The sequence below is a fragment of the Cibotium barometz genome, chromosome 48 (genome assembly GCF_041138505.1).
Source record: "Cibotium barometz isolate CiBa-2024 chromosome 48, ASM4113850v1, whole genome shotgun sequence".
Classification (NCBI taxonomy): Eukaryota; Viridiplantae; Streptophyta; class Polypodiopsida; order Cyatheales; family Cibotiaceae; genus Cibotium; species Cibotium barometz.
Genome location: NC_141093.1, coordinates 37,228,427 through 37,246,293, shown reverse-complemented (window position 1 = coordinate 37,246,293; position 17,867 = coordinate 37,228,427). Strand labels below are relative to the sequence as shown.

General features: G+C 45.9%; 1 protein-coding gene across 3 annotated transcripts in view; it reads left to right on the top strand.

Moving 5' to 3' along the window:
- The first annotated feature begins 952 nt into the window (after positions 1 to 952).
- The window catches only part of LOC147611144 (SAGA-associated factor-like protein), a 17,702-nt gene continuing 787 nt past the window's right edge, over positions 953 to 17,867 (top strand). The window contains exons 1-4 of one of the 3 annotated variants that reach the window (XM_086785808.1): positions 953 to 1,042; positions 16,859 to 16,926; positions 17,006 to 17,320; positions 17,628 to 17,843. In XM_086785808.1, coding sequence (XP_086641934.1) covers positions 16,897 to 16,926; positions 17,006 to 17,320; positions 17,628 to 17,843 — 561 coding nt within the window. In that variant the 5' untranslated portion in view covers positions 953 to 1,042; positions 16,859 to 16,896. Of the gene's footprint in view, positions 1,043 to 1,096; positions 1,157 to 7,503; positions 8,303 to 16,858; positions 16,927 to 17,005; positions 17,321 to 17,627; positions 17,844 to 17,867 lie in introns of those variants that run through there. The other 2 variants (XM_086785809.1, XM_086785810.1) reach the window with 2 other exon arrangements.

Sequence of the window (17,867 nt, the reverse complement as noted above, 5' to 3'; positions counted from 1 at the left end):
TTGGTTTTTCTTAATTCTGGCCAGTACAAATACATCAGAATGTCGTTTCTTAATTCTGACCGGTACAAATACACTAGAATGCTGTTTTTTTGAGGCTTGGGAAGGACATATAGAGATAGAGGACCCTACTCAACAAAGAGCACAATCATGAGAGAGGTAGAGGGAGGGGAGAGAGAGTGAGAGAGATTGATATGCTCAACGAAGAGAGAGAGAGAGAGAGAGAGAGAGAGAGAGAGAGAGAGAGAGAGAGAGAGAGAGAGAGAGAGAGAGAGAGAGATGCTCTTCTGCATGTACATGCAATCCCAATAGGCAAAATAAAGTTTGACAAGAACATGCAAAGAGAGAACTACCTAGAAAACATGTAAAAAAAGCCACATGTATAGATATGCCCAAAAAGGCAGATTTGCGTAGATATATGGTTGGAAAAACAAATTCTCAAAACCTTAAAAATGCACTTCATTGTGTCGATTAGTAACTAATTGCCAGCAACAACGTTTGGTCGCCTATTAGGAGAAGGGTAAAATACAATAATTATATATATATTATTTTGCACATTAATAAGCCAGTGTATAAATATCAATTGTAATACGTAGACTAATCAAAAGAATAAAAAGAAATTTCAAATGTAATATCTATTACATATTAACCATGGACAACCAAGGCATAGAAAAGAGAAATCCTAGATTTCTAAAAAATAAGAAGAAAAAATCCCTTCAATTGACCCTCTGTATTCCGACTTCCATTCTTGTGTTTCGCTTCTTAATATGTTTTATATACGGCAACAACACGCTAACAATATCGATGTATACTAAGGGCGGTTAAACATACCCCCCACGTACGGGCGAGGGGTTGGGCGGGGGAGATTGCCTGCCCATGAATTATGGGCGGTGGATACCCCCACCACATGAGCATGAGGGGTATGACGATCTGTAATGGGCCTTAGATTACTAGAAAAAAAAAAAAAAGAGGAAAAAAAGATTATATAACTTTACGAAAGCAAAGGGCCAGGGCTGCTTTGTAACGCAGGCGCGTCTGTCGACAGGTCAGCTCTCCTTCTCCCTCTCCCTCATAAAATCTTTCTTTTTCTCTGTGTGCGACTTAAAATAACACACACAAAAACCTAATGATTGCAACCCCTTCACGACGGTAAGATCAGGTATAACTTTTGACTATGGTCTATGTTTTGCCTGATTTGCAAAAGTTTACACTCATTTGGAGCTGTAGGTCACGCATATACTCCAGCCTCAATTCCCATATGTTAAGCCTTGGCCACTACATGACATGAAATGTCCTTTCGAGGTCAAAAGCATACTAGGGCAAAGGTTCCTAAGCTTGCTGTCTTGTAAAATACGCGATGGCTCATCAGGAAAGTAAATCATAGTTGAAACCCATGGGCCGTGACATCCTCATCACAAGATTGTTGCACACTGCAAGAGTTCGAGGGTTGACCCGCCTAGGCGCGGCCTAAGGAGGGATTCTTGAAGGGCGGACACTAATTCCTGAGGTTAGGGGATGAGAGGGCATGTACGATTGCCAATGAGGTTGATAGCTCAAGTTGTAAAGGTGTTTGTCTAGGACTAGGCGTTCCTGGGTTCCAAACCCACAAGACACGTCCTCAGCGGCATCACCTATGGGGAAATAAAAAAGCGCCTAGGAGTGCCCGCTTATGATAACCATGGGAAGATCTTGGGCCTAAGGACAACTGGAAAAAAAAGAGGATCGCACCTTGGTTGTGCCCTTTGTGAGGCAACCGCACATCCCTCCCCACCAATGTTCTAGCTAGCCATTACAATTAGTGTTCAACCATGGCCAGTCAATGCTAGCATAAAACTGTTGTTGCGAATCCTTGGGGCACACTATCATCCATTGTGGGGAGCAAGTATCACAGAGTTTGGCAGAAGCACAATACAATCATGCACAATGACATTGCACCTTGAGTGTGGCTAGGACTCCCCCCCTTGCGATATTTTTGCATTGTTGTTATGAAAATGGAAGTACAATTATACACCCCCTAGACAGAGGATTGACACCAGTTGGGAGATTATTGCCAGTATTACAGCATGGCGGAGCTAGATGCACGGAGGCTATTGAGGGTGTCCAGATTTTTGGGTCTCAGTGCATTAGTACTATATGGGGTGATATCATCCACACTCTTATGGCTACTTGGGCTCGCATTCAGGGCCCTCTCGTTCTGCGCAGGCGAAGCGTGTGATATTTATGCGGGAATGGGACCATGGCATCTTCTTTTCCTCTAGTACCACAGGTCTTACATGGCATCATGATGCTCCTCAGTGGTTGAAATCACCTTACATATTGGGGTGATTCTATTCTCTTCCGGCTTATAGTTGTGATTGTTGTATGTTTTTCTCATACTTAATAGAAGTCTCTTTCTGAAAAAAAAAAAGAAAAAAAAATGGAAGTACAACGGTTGTATTAATTATTTAGCTTATTGCTCTATCGCAATGTCTTACCAAATTGAGAACCATTGGGAAGGATCTTGGGCCTAATTTCCTAAGGATAGTTGAGAAAAAAAGAGGGCATGTACAACTTGTTGTGATGTGTGTCAAAAATACCAAGCTTTTGAAACACTTTATTATTCATACATTGCTTGCTCCTTGTGTGTGTGCATGGGTCTCTCTCACCTTGGTCGTGCCCGTTGTGAGGTGCTTTCCCAACCACACATCCCTCCCCACCAATGTTTTAGCTAGCCATTGGAAATTTGGAAGATACAATTGGTGTTTAACCATGGCTAGCCAATGCTAGCACAAAATTGTTGCAAATCCTTGGGCACACTATCGTCCATCATGGGGGATAAGGATAACTATCAAAGAGTTTGGCGGAAGCACAATGCAATCATGCACAATGACATTGCACCCTGAGTGTGGCTAGGACTCCCCCCTTGCAGAATTTTTGCATTGTTATGAAAATGGAAGTACAATGGTGGTATTAACGCTTTAGCTTACTGCCCTATCTTAATGTCTTACCAAATTGAGAACCATTGGAGATTTCCATTCTCATTGATTCTCGCAAAAAAATCTTTCCAAGGTCTCCAAAAGATAGGACAAGCACAAGATTAATCTAGATGAAGGTTCCGTAAGCTAGCTCACCACCCAATAAATCCTGTACAACACAGGATCTCCTTCGAGCATAGGGGCTAAGGCTTTGTCCATATAGATCACACTAGTTAACTTGGCGTCCCATACCGCCAGGACCTATCCCAAGGGACCATCAGTGGACTGTTTGCCTCAAGGATAGACAACTGGGAGTGGATTGCATCCATGGTCATGACAATGCAATAATAACGACCCACTCATCATATAACCCTCACTTATGTATCTTTTTTCAATAAAATCTATACTTATAGGATTGTTAACTTATAAGCCTTTAATAAGTTATAAACCTTAACCCTTATAATCAGCCTTCTTTTCCTAACCCTTGGTGTAACTCGCGGCGGGTGCCCGGGGGACTAGGGCCTTTGACACACTTGTTGATACCATCAATGCATGTTAAGACACTTAAACATGGCCACAACCTTAACACATATCCATCATCACTTTGCATGAAACATAAAGCTGGACAAAACATCCACAAATGCTGAAAATGGAGCTTGCACGTGTGACACCGCATAGAGGCCGGAATGGGCCGACCCCCCCCCCCCCTGGAGTATTTTATTACCCAAGAAATAATATCATGTACAAGCTTTGAGGGCCTTACTCTCTTCACGGGAGATGCCGGATTATCCCTATACAAATGCCATAACACAGTCCAACACTAGGCTACCAAGCCGGAACATAGGCTGTAGAAATGCCGGGCCAACAATATAATCCATATACCTCCGTGTGGGTACTGATTCTTCCCCAAAAACCACGGGTCTTCATGCAATAGAGCTGGTACAGCAAGTACAACTCTCCATTCAGCCGGTACAGTAGGTACAATGGTTGGTACAGTAGGTACAGTGGTTGGTACAGTCGGTACGGTGGTTGGTACAGCTGGTACAACAAGTACAAATGCTGGTATAGCAGGTACAATGACTAGTACAGTAGGTACAGTGGCTGGTACAGTCGATACAGTGGTTGGTACAGCAGGTACAGAGGTTGGTATAGCTGGTACGGTGGCTGGTACAGCAAGTACAGCTAGTACAAATGCTGGTACAGCAGGTACAATGACTAGTACATTAGGTACAGTGGTTGGTACAGCCGGTACGGTGGTTGGTACAATAGGTACAGAGGCTAGTACAGTTGGTACGGTGGCTGGTATAGCAGGTACAACAAGTACAAATGCTGGTGCAACAAGTACAATGGCTAGAAATCATCATAAATGTGATTAATTCCCTTGCCTTCAGTATTTCTTCGTGAGAAGCCTCCAAAACAGTCCCCAACAGTCGGTATTCTTCATGGGCAGCCTTCAAGAGAGAGAGAAAGAGAGTAGCCATCATTAGGGCAGCCTTCAACGGTGGTAGAGGCTAGTGTGCAGCAAGAGAGCTTCTATTAATGAAGAGAGAGGACTCCAATTTATAGATTTGGGCCTCCCATGAGCTAAAATGGCAAGAGAAGGCTACAATGACAAGTGGAGAGCCACACAATAGCTGAAGTGACAAGTGTGAGGCCACTTGTCTCACTTTGATCCACTTTCTAACAAGTGTCAGGCCACTTGTCTCACTTTGGTCCACTTTCTTGCCACATGTCCCAATCTAAGAGATGGGTCCTTCCATAAACTTTATCTCTAAAAATATCCCAACTGGTAGACATTCTGTCATAGGCACTTTGCCAACTCTTGGTATCTGCTCAATTCCATATGTAATGACGCGAACAGAATTTCCATCGGAGTCGGGCCAAAAATAGCAACTCTCCTAAATTTTAGGAGTGTGGTCCTTTGTATTCTAGGATAATCCCCCATTCCCAAAGCTTGTACTTTCCAATATTTAGACATCTTGGAGTCCACCAGACCTCTTTCAGACTGGGAAATGTCTAGACTGGTGACACTTGGACCCCCTAACCTCGAGATTAGGTCAACTAACCCTACGATTAGCATTAGGTATATAACATACTTTCCCTCTTCAAGCATTTACATCCTCATAAATGGATCTAGAAAGTTCTACTAGCAATCCGACTGCCACATTGAGATACCCTTTGCCCAATCTTTCTGCAATGCAACAATCATATACAAAGCTTCATTTCGTGAAAATCCTATGTGAGATCTAGCTCAAGTGGAACAAAAGACAAAATCCTCAAACACAATAAGTTCCGGAGGTAAAACCCATTGGATGAATTTGAATCCTAAAAGTTAGTCCTAATTAAATTACCTATGCACATTAGGATTTGGTAAAATCATTGCACCTAGGGGATAACCTAACATACTTCCCTATTCTCAAAATGAACTATTAGGTATCTCAATACACGAGTATATAGAAGCATCTTGATCTTGGATAGTACTCCTCCAAGAGTGCTCCTATCATGTCAAAATTGTGTCCCATCCAGAACACCTTTGATAAAATAACTAGCATGAGCTGCAATCTCCCATGTGCCTGTATGCCAATACGGAAATCCAAGCTAAGCCTAGATGCATACCTTTAAGTCGTAAGTTCCAAGGAATCTGGGCTAATAGCCATACCAAAACATAACCTAATTGTTACCAGTATTCATAAGCTTAGTTCATCATAGGCAACTGTGACCATAGGATTTCTCTCCCAATCAAATATTCCTTGGACATGCATACAATATCTCTACCAAGGTCTTGTGTGAAAATATGCCCAAAAAGGCATTTACCCAGCCCAAAAAGGGCATTTTATTTGACATTTTTGTCTTGTGTTGCTGTCCGACAGCCTTTCTCTTGGCCAACCGGGAGCCCTTCCACATATATAAGCAACGATTCATAATTCAGCAAAAGGCACAACGTATAATCAACAAGACCAACTTCAGCACCCGGCGCTACCTCTGCAGCAGCCGCCTGAATCATCAACACATCGTTTATCATCAGCGGCAGCCGTCGGCTCCACTCTCGGCACACAGCAGCAGCCCGGCTACATACAGCTACACCTTCATCAACGCTTCCAGCAGCATCTGCATTTCTGCCCACTCCATTCTACTGTCGGCTCTATCCCCTGCAGCAGCAGCAGCAGCAGCCCGACAACCTCCTGCAGTTCATCTTCAACACTGACTCTGCTGTACCTACTCTGCGCGGTGCTGCTTCATCATCTTCAGCAGTCTCCTGCAGCCCAGTCATGTGTTTGCTGGTCCTGCACGCAGCCCGGGTGTCACCATCGACAGACCTTGACCCCGGTGTTTCTGATGGCCACTACAGCTACTACCTCGGAGAGCCACCGCAGTCATAGATGTGAGCCTTCGACTACTTTGACTACTTCGACATCGTCTTTGCTTCTTCGCCAATCTACTACTCAGAGTTACCTCACATTAGAGGGCCTCTTGTACTGGATTTCATTCACCATTATACATACACTCATACATTTCATGCTTTGTTGATTTGCTCTGATCTCTCGCACATCTGGTCCTTTTGTCCTTTTGCCCTCACATGGTATGGACCAGCCTTTCTCACCAGAAGTTGATTCTCCTTATTCAGATTTAGATCACACGGAGGATGGGACTTCCTACTCATTGGAGAGCCCCGTTCGAGGTCTTACATTGGGAGATGACCAGCCTGTTTGCACCTACTCCTTTGGCATCTCGTCCTTCCTCTCTAAGCTTATCAGGCTTCGCCGTCTGAAAACAGCTTTTTGTCCAGCCCTAAAAAGGGATTTTTTTTTTGGTTTTTTGTTTTTATTTGGGAATTTTGTCTTTGCTGCTGGCCGACCAGTAGTCCCCCATAGTATATATAGCTTTGCCTTATCATTCATCATTGGTGTACCACTTCTTGACCATATCCGGTACCATCTGCTGCTGCTGCTTCTACACCACATTGCGTCATCATCATCGCCTGACAGAGGACAGCACCTCAGCGTTTTATCATTTGGCCACATCTGGGGACAGCAGCCCACTCTCTGCTACAGGCCACACCGTGGGATAGCAGCCCTCTCTGCTACACATCAGCACATCATCAACGTTTACATCAGCATTCATTAGTGCTTACATCAGCACATCATCGGCGTTTACATCAGCATATCATCAGCGTTTTACCACAGCTCATGGGACAGCAACCCTCTTTGCTACATAGAGCACTTCAGCGTTTTTCCTCAGCTCTCACCGTGGGGACAGCAGCCGACTCTCTGCTACGTCACACCATCGGGACAGCAGCCCACTCTCTGCTACATCACACCATCGGGACGGCAGCCAACTCTCTGCTTATCTTCACCATCAACACCCTTCAGGTATGCAGCACCCTTGTCACCAGAGCTTGCACCATTTGGGACGGTAGCCCTCTCTGCTCCTCACCCCCCTCAGGTACGCAGCACCCTTGTCATCAGAGCTTGCACCCCTCAGGTATGCAGCACCCTTGTCACCAGAGCTTTCACCCTTCAGGTACGCAACAACCAGAGCTTGCACCCTTCAGGCCTTGCAACACCCTTGTCATCATAGCTTGCACCACTACACCACTTGGGACGGCAACCCTCTCTGCTCTTCATCTACCACCTCAAGTATTGCAACACCCTTGTCATCAGAGCCTGCATCACCTAATCTTCCGCTACCACCACCACCTCGGAGTGCCTTTGCATCCACCAACGCGAACCTTCGACACCAACCACCTCTCGGAGTGCTTTGCCTCACATCGACGCGAGCCTTCGTCACCGACCGTGCTTCAGCTCTGACATCATCTCTGCTTTTGCACTGGTCTTTCTGCTCAGAGTCACCACACATCAGAGGGCTCTTGTACATATGTTCACTCACCATTATATATAGACTCACTCACATATTTCATGCTGTGTTGTTTTGCTTTGATCTCTCGTACATTTGGTCCTTTCGTCCTTTTGCCCTCACATTCGCTTCCAAAGAGGGATACATGCCTTCTGGCAGTGTGCCAGTACTGGACCCCAATATCCAGCCTCATCTGGAGAGCCCTATTGCGCAGTCTAGCCGATAGCTTGGACTTTGGTTTGGGACATTCTCTCAGGGAGGACAGGTACCACCTTGGTCGTCCGGAGATCCATTGTCATCAACTCAGCCGGAGACCGTGCCAAGTTCGTATGTACCTTTGAGTGCTTATGTGCCTAACACTACTTGAGTGTCTTCTTCTGCAGCACCGATTCAGCATATGGTACCAACAACTACCCTCGATCCCTGGAGTAATGTGAACCCAAATAGTGGAGGGTCTAGGAGCAACATATGCTCCCAGACTACTGGTGTACAAGGAGGTAACACTGTTTTCTTTTCTAGTTCACCTTCTATTCCTGCTCCTAATGTGTTTTGGAATACTGCACAACCACAAGCACAAAACCCTCCCACCCAACCCATGTTTCTTCCTACTGTTGACATGCAACCATTAGCAAGCGCACCACCACACGGACCTGCGTATGGGTTTTACCCAACATAGGGATCTCTTGGCACTATTCCTCCGAGCACATTGTCGCCACCCAGCATTCTGGGGTATCAGGTAGTTTACCAAGCCATCACAGGCACTACACCAGCACCAGCTTATGTGCCTGCTCAAGGATTTGTGCCTCAACCAAGTATTCCACATGTGCTGAGTGCCCAGCCTTATATCCCATCTAATGGAGTACCCTCGCCAAGTCCTATACCTGTGCCAGGTATTAGTGGTTATTCTGGAATTCCACATAACTCTCTACACTCCGGATATCGGTACCAACCATCCTGGACCCCACCACCTCCTTCCCTTCATGTCTCTATGTCCAGAAATGCTTTCATAGAAAAGACTCGTTTCAATGGGTCTAATTACACCACCTGGGCTAACCTTATGGAACAGGTTTTCACTTCCTAAGGTTATTGGAACCTGGTGAAGGGATTTGAACGAAAACCCTCCCCTCACTCGCACCTCCTGAAGTCATTTGCTGTTGGGAAGCTAGAAATGCCACTGCCATAGTGGAGCTCATGCAAGGCCTTCTGCCAGAGTTTCATTCACAACTCGAGCAGTTCCCCTATGTCTCTAACAGATGGGCACACCTTGCAGAGAGATGCAGCACGTGATCGCACGCGTCACATTGATCTCGAGAATCAAATCCAAAAACTCTCTATTAAAGAGGGGGATGACGTGAAAGTTAAGGTTGCTGAATATTGGTGCCTTAACGCAGAGCATGCCACCATTGGCTCCGCCAATTCTCAGGAAGACCAAGTCATCAAATTACTGAACAAGTTGCCAACTGGTTTTTTTTACTTTTGTCGCACAGACCATTAGTTTAGAACCTATGCCTAACCTGTATGAGTGTGAGTGCCACATCTGAGGTCGACTCTAGCCACTCTTCCACTCGCTTGCTTGCATGACCAGTTTCACCCCAAGAAGTCTTCTTCTTTCTCCTCTACCCAAAGAGGGGGCCCTTGTTTCCAATACCACCTCTACCCACAAAGGGAAGCAAGGGAAAGGGAACTAATAAAGGCAAACCCGAAGGCAACAACAACGATCCCAAAACACTACCTCGACACACACTCCCTATAGGCAGAATATTCCTAAAAAGAATAGATACTGCACTCATTGCCAAAGAGGGGGCCCTTGTTTCCAATACCACCTCTATCCACAAAGGGCAGCAAGGGAAAGGGAACAGCAACCCAAGTAATAAAGGCAAACCCGAAGGCAATAACAACGATCCCAAAACACTACCTCGACACACACTCCCTATTGGCAGAATATTCCTAAAAAGAATAGATATTGCACTCATGGCCAAATGTTTGGACATGTTGATGATGAGTGTGGCATCAAAGTGAGGGAAAACAGAGGCACCAATCCCAACACCGGCAATGCCCCACATTGGCAGTGGAAAGGGGATAATACTTCAGCACCAACTCTGCAGGCTCCCCCACTAGGGAACTAGCAACAAGGCATTGGTACGAATTGGCCTAGATCTTCCGCGAGTGGCAAACCATGGGTCAGGTCGCTCAAGGTCTACCCCCCTAGTTAGTATCCTTTGCCACCCCGGAAGGGATGTTTGACCACATCCCGGTCCCTCGGCCAATTTCGCTCAGGTCACATCTGAGGTCGACTCTAGCCACTCTTCCGAAAGGAAGAAGAAACAACGGGCTAGACGAGGCAGTCAGCTTGTGGAAGCTTCTGTCCTCGTTCAAATCTGTCAGTTACGTAATGATCCACTTGTGCCCATCATTGAAGCCCACCGAACTCTTCCCTGTGTTCATCTGGTCACTTGGATAGTTGACAGTGGAGCTACACACCATATGGCACGCAATGCCGACATTTTCATCTCTTAGCGTCTTGCTAAGGCTGAAGTTTGATGTGGCAACAACACACTGATGCCCGTCAAATCTATTGGCACTGTCTTATTTGACACAAACACAAACCCCAGCCAGGCAACCTTGGACAATGTCTATCTTGTTCCTAACTTGGGCCTCAACTTACTTTTTGTATCCCAGTTGACCCAACTCGTTCGTGGAGTTTACTTCAACAAGCGAGTTGTCGAGGTGATTGATGAGACCACCGGTCTTGTTGTTGCCCGAGGTCAAGCATAGAGCCATCTTTCGAGGGTTCTGAGTTTCATCGGGTTTGTGTCTATGTGACCAAAGCACCCTTGGACATTGAAGGACTATGGCACTATCGCTATGGTCACCTTCCCTATGACACTTTATGAGTTGTCTAGGGACCAATCGGTTGAAGGCATACCCCACCTTTTGATTCACTTCGACTTGAGTGGGCAATCCCCAACCCTCTCCTCAAACGGGTCTCTCTACTACATGCTGATTGTAGATGACTATTCGAGGTACATGTGGGTGTATTTCTTGAAGCATAAATCAGATGCCTTCCAATACTTTATCACGTGGGTTCGGTTAGTCACTAAATGGGTCTCGATTGGGATTGCTCTGTCAGAATGCGTAGCGGAGATGATGACCAGATCTGGGAACACGAGCAAAACGCAGTGCAGAAAATCACAGCACAAGAGAGAGAGAGAGAGATAGAGGCGTGTAACTCTGCTCTATATACACAAGAACATCCCAGAAATAGTACAAAATGGAATGGGGGACTGGGGGCCTATTTATATGGCTCCATATGCTAGTCGGCGTGTGCTACAGGCAACCGACTGGTCCTGAATCTCCACGACCAGCATATGCAGCCAGTCGGCCAGTTGTGAGGCAGCCATCTGGACATCCACGACCTGCAACAGCAGTCGGCCAGCTCTAGAATGGGAACACACACATGCTGATGCAGTCGGCCAGCAACTGGATCCTCCTGCCAACACAGGGCTGCCTCCCAAGCCACAGAAAAATGGGGAAAAATAGGGGAAAAATACGGAGAGTGGGGAAAAATGAGAAAACACCTCATAAGGGCGGGCACACCCACAACAAAGGCCCTGTTGTATAAAAATAGACAGGAGATGACTTCTAACACCCCCTCTCAGCTCCTGACTGTGAAACCAACCACAGGGAGCTCGGGTGCCGCCTGAGCAAATCCTGAGATAGCGAGTTCATGAAGAGGTCCACCGTACTGTCCTCCGTTGAATAGAACTCTAGCAAGATGTCATTAGCGACGATCTGTTCATGAACAAAGTGCCTCTGGATGACCATGGGTTCCGCCAGTGGAAGCCCAAACCTGCAATGCAACCTTTGCATCCTCACCACCTCACAAGCAGCATCACAAATAGCCCGGTACTCTGCCTCTGTCCTCGACAAGGCAAAAGATGACTGTCTCTTATTACTACGTAAAACTTCTCCTGGGTCTGAAGTAGATCTCCTCGTGTCCGGATCTCCTCCCCAAACTGAGTCACTCCAACCGTGGAGTCGGACTCCATCCAACAATCCCCCTCCTGTGTACAAGAGTCCATGATCCTTCGCATGCCGCAGAAACCACAGGAAACGCAATCCTGCCTCCCAAAGAGTCATCCGCAACCATGAGCTCAACTGCCTCATCAGGAAGCTCCCGTCCAATCTGGTGTCCATCAACCAGATCAATGAACCATTTTGCTTCTGAGTCAAAGAGGCATCACACTGCTCACAAGGATCAACACCTGTTACGGTGCAAAAACAAGTCCTCGAAACCTGATGAAGACCACGCGAGGCCTTCTGAAACCTGTCAACCACCCCCTCTGAATCCGGAACCACAAAGCCTAGAGTATGCACCTCCTTCTGCAAGTAATCAACTGCCACCTGCCTGGCTTTCCAAAAGGTCCCCGTGGAAAGAACATCCTCATCTACAGGAGTTTCTTTGTCCCGAATACTACGAGACATCAGAGCATAAGTTACCTGTTCAGTTTCCTCTGACTGACAAACACAAGAACTACCAACATCAGTACTGGAAAGTTCTTGCCAACTGCTGCCATCTACTCGCAAGCTATCCACCATCTGGTCCCGGAAAGCCTGTACCTACAGTGTATCCACACTTAAGTGGCCATTACCAGACTGCCACTCTTCACAAACTTGAGGACCTGGGAGAGAGAGAACTGAAAGCTTGTAAACTCCATTCTCCACTCTGCCTTCCCAAACCACTTGGCCTGTTGCTTTGTCCCGGAGAGCAACAAAATGCTCATCAAACTCCACCCGTACGCCAATCTTGCAAACCTGATGCACTGACAACAGATGAAAACCAAGTGACGGAACATACAACACCTGGGAGGAATGCTTCCCCCCTCTGCCATCGGGAACTATCTCCATCCTGCCCTCACTGTGAACTGGGATAGTGGATGTATCCCCAGTAAGAATGTGACTAGAAAACCTGCAAAGATCCTGTAAACCGGAACGGGAAGGAGTCATGTGCCTGGAAGCACCACTATCTAGAATCCACTCCCGAGTATCCGTTGCGGAGAGTCCTCCAATCTCCTCCCTGCCTGAAGAAAATGAAACATCGGTGTCCACCACCTCCAGGTGCACAAAAGCCGGAGTCTTCATGATTGCTGCTGAGGAATCTTCATCCTTCTCGGTCTTCCGCTTGGGACACTGCCTCCAATAGTGGCCTTTCTCGCCACAATCATTACAGGTCCTCTCTGCCTTTAGTTTCTCGCGGTCAGTAACGGGCTTCTTCTCAGAAGACTTCTCCGACGAAGCCTTCCCTTTGCCCGTGTTACGGCCTTTCGACCGTTGGCCAGTTAAGACCTCCGAACCTCCACCCTGAGGAGGGTTCGTGAATCGTTCCTCCTGGTCCAAGACCATGGGCACAAGCTCCTCCCACGTGATGGTGCTGAGCCTGCCACTGGTAATCAAAGACGAGTAAAATGCTGAGTACTGAGAGGGCAAGTGTGACAGCAACGTTATGGCCATGTCCTCTGACGATATCTCCTTCCCAGCCTGAAGAACTTCCTGCGCTGAAGAGCCTGTAGCTTGTTAATATGGTCCCGCATCGTCGACGACTTTGCAGGGCTCATAACCCGCATCTGTACTTCCAAGGAAATCTCTTCATGGGCGATACCTTGTTGTAAAGAGAGGCCAAATGCTGCCATATACCTCTGGCGAGCGTCATATGCTTTACATGATTGATTACCTGCGATGTGCAGTTGAGAAAGATAAACGAACGGACCCTGGCGTTGACACGATCCCACATCTGTGTCTGAGCCTCCCGGTCCTTTCGGATCGACGGTAACTCCCCTTCCTCTACTTTTGGCCGTGGAACCCCAACAACGACGAAATCAGCGAGGTCGTAAGACTCCAGAACAGATTCCATCATAACCTTCCATATGCCGTAGTTGCTCCGGTCCAACTGACGGTCCATTGGGAACGTGGGGAGTGTCGGGATCTTCACATGCCTCTCGGCCATCTCAAACAGATCTGCCATTGCGGGGATGTACTCTGAAAAGGGTGGGTGGGTGGGAACAAAGAAGAACTAATACCTGCAAGTGGCTGTCCAGCAAGTCAGCCTCGCTTAGCCCTGGAGTCTTCACGACAGTTGGCATCACAGGGAGACGGATCATGTTGGTATGCACAGATGACAGCTTGGTTCCAGCTGCATGGCTTTAGTATGGACAGGCTACCTCCATTTCAGTACTCCCTGGATGCACCCTCCCTCTCTCTCACACGGGCAGAGATTACCAGACTTATCAGGCAAGACTTGACTCAGCTGGACACTAGGAGGACATGGATACAGCCGACACACGAGCTTGGTATAGCCTTCACTTTCCATTTTTTTACTCATGATCAGCTCATTAGAAAGGTGTGTGAGTGGCCAAATCTTAGGACCATTACCCAAGTCAATTCTTTTCTAGACTTTTCTTTGGAATTATGCAAAGATTGCCTTTCGAATCTTTCAAAAGGGGTGGCTACTAGAGCTCCTGTGCTCCAAATTGTGGATCCAAGTAAACCTTTTGTGGTTGAAACAGATGCCGGTGATTATGCTATTGGAGCTGCACTATTTCAGGATGGGCTTTTGACCCACAAATTAAGTGGCCAATGCATGAAAAAAGAGTAAAAAGCTAGCTGACCCACAAATTTAGTGGCCAATTGCACTATTTTAGGATGGCAGGCCAGTGGCTTTTGAGAGTAAAAAGCTAATGACCCACAAATTAAGTGGCCAATGCATGACAGAAGAGCTTTATGTAGTTATTCATGCTTTAAAGACGTGGAGTCATTATTTGTATGGCTCTACTTTTGCTCTAGTTAACTCATCTCTTAAATACTTTTGCAACTGCTGACCTAGCTGCTTGCAAACCCTAGTGCACATGCAAAACGCCTTAGAATCAGGGAACGCAATCCAACTAGTAGAGGGCTGACCTATTGCTATGATACCAATCTAACATGATGGCGGAAGCTATTAAGGTTAACGCTAATTAAACATGGTAAAAAAATGCTAACTTTTGTTTTTCGACTGGCTTTATGCCCAAGATCCTCCCATAGTTATTGATTTTTCACCGCCTGTAGGCAATGCTGCCGAGGAAGCACCAAGGGGGGTTTTGAACCCAGGACCTCTTGGTCCAAGGCAAGCATCTTCACCACTTGAGCTATTACCTCATTGGCGTAACAAATGCTAACTACATGCATAACGAATTGCAAACATGCCACAAAGAAGACCATATAGACCTAATTTATTGAATATTACCAAAACATGAATAATGATGTCATATATCATAAACTGAGATCTATATTTGCAAGACTATGCAAATTGTTGATGAGGGCGTACCTAACATGCCTTACCTTAATCCGTGCTTTTCATGCTTATATCATACATGTAATCATGTACTGTACCTAATGTTTCTAACTACCATCAGGTGTGCTAAAACATGACTACAATTGTGTGGGCACCGTCTTGTTTTCATCCACCTTGTAGCAAGCACACACCGCCCTCACCCCCTCCAACCCAAACAGGAAAACAAAAGTCGATTTCTTGCCATTGTGGCATCCATTTTCATTTGAGTTCCTTCCAACTGACATAGGCCCCATCTTTTGAGTCTTTGGGTATGGGCCTTTGGAGTCTGCCCTTCCACCAGCAAGATGAGAATATAGATGCACGAAGACGTCGAAGTTCCTTTGCAGACAATCAAAGCAAAGATGCTGCCTCTGATCAAAGGTGTAATCCTTCCATAAGGGGAGGGTTTGTTTTTCGCTAAGTAGAAAGGTGTTCTTGTCCACGGAAAGAGGTAAAAGTATTGCTGCCTAAAAAGCATCTCTTGTAGGTGCCGCTTCCTTGAATTTAAGAAAAGGGCCATCAGGCCAACAATTAAAATGTGCAAGAGGGCAGCAACACTGGGTGCAGTAGACAAAAGCCTTGAGTGCTTATGCTTTGTCTGAATGTGGAGGAATACCCTTGCTCCAGGATAAATTTACCATGGCGGGTATGCCATTACGGTCTTGAGAGGAAAAGAGAAGATCATCAAGACAAAGTGGTGATATATGTACCACAAAATCTGTAGCTGGGTAGCATTGGCTGCATGCGCTGGTAGATATCTGATGGATTCTCTGTGCCTGTCTGCTCACTGACTACATAGATTAAGGAGTTCAGAAGATACTTCATTACTATGCAGATCCAAGTCGTGTCTTGTTGTTTAAGGAATTTTTTATAGGAGAAGCTGGCAAGCAGCACACATTTGAGCTCGCTGGCTTAGATGACAGTGGTTTGCAGATACTGTTAAGCATATGGGTCAGCTCGTGGGCAACATTCACTAAGTAGGTAGATAAGCTCAACAACACACAAAGCGCGGCAAGTTGACAGAGCATTAACACAACAGATTGGGGATTGGCAAGGAAGTGGGTGTCCAATAAGACAGCTAATCAGCCACACGAGCTGCATGGGGTTGCCTCGTCTTTAGTGGGGGGAAATTTTGGGCAATGGTCCCAGTAGGGGCGACTACAGCAGCACAGTTAGCCTTTAGCTCTTATACGAAGTATGCATTCCAAGCCAGTTCTGTTTGTAGTGGCACATCTGTATGTAAGCTCCAGGTCTGCTGATCTTATCCTGTACCCTATATGAGGCATGCAATGGTCCCAGTAGGGGCCACTACAGTAGCACAGCTGAAGGCTGTTGCTAGCCTTTAGCCCTTATACGTGTATGAAATATGCAAAGCCAGTGCTGTTTGTGTTTGGCACATCATATGTGTGCAAGCTCCAGGTCTGCTGATCTTATCCTGGTCCCTGTTTGAGGCATGCATACTTGGTACATGCAGTACGTTGCATGATTTATATGCTTGAATTATTAAGATCACACTGAAAGTGATGCTTGATATAATGAGGGCCAATGTGAAGGTGATTTGTGCATAGTGCATACATTCAAATAAATAATTCTATTTGAGAGTAACAACGCTCGATATAAACACTAGCATTTACAGTTTTTTCTCAAAGCCCTAGCTGCTTACTTTGAAGCTATGCAAATATTGCAGGGGGAATCTATCAACACACCATAAATATTTAAGATCTCATGGAAAAAGAAGATCCCATGCTCCTCAAGGTAGAGTTTATATTTGCTATTTATGTTCTGTATTATTTGTATGGTAGTATGGCATTCAATCATGTCACATGAACTGCAGCAAGCAGAAACTGTGTTTGCGGATCTTTTGGAGTCCTTGATCGTGGATGTTGCATCAGAAGCACACCGTGCAGCACGTTTAGGCATGGATCCAAGGCTCAATATAGATGAAGAAGAGGAGTATCGGCTGTCTGTCCAAGCTAGAACCACTGTCGGGGACCCTAGCGTAAGTGGAGCGGAGAATAACAAACACGGGGTGGATATATTTGGGCAAACACATCCTGCTGTGGCCACCGAAGTGTTTGAATGCATGAATTGCAATCGAAATATTATGGCGGGACGATTTGCACCACATCTTGAAAAATGCATGGGAAAGGTCATTTTCTCTATCACATTATTTGGCAATATTGATGATGAAAACTGTTAGTATGTATGCATGCATATGCATGTTTGTATGTGTACATGCATGGATGCTTGCATCTATATATGTATGTATGTTGAATGCGCTTTTATGTATTAACTTTAATCACGGGCTAGGGGTTTTGATGAGCATCAGTTATATGTGTGTGTGTGTGTGTGTGTGTGTGAAAACTTAAATTAAGGGCTATAGATTTTGATTAACTTCTTAGCATGACACTGTTATATATATAACTTACAAATTGCTCTGTGGACTTCACTAGCAGGGAAGGAGAGCAAGATTAAAAACAACAAGGAATACAAGCTCAGTCACAAAAAGGAAAACACGAGCAATTCCGGCTCCAGCTGGTATGGGATCAGCCGCTGTTACTTCAAGCAGAATACCGACTAGAACGCTGGTGTTAACTCTGGAAGACTCACAAAGAAATGGGCCAGAAGTAAATGAGGGTACATCTGATGACAGTCATGAAGATGATGATAAGGTGATGGATGATTGAATCGTTCTG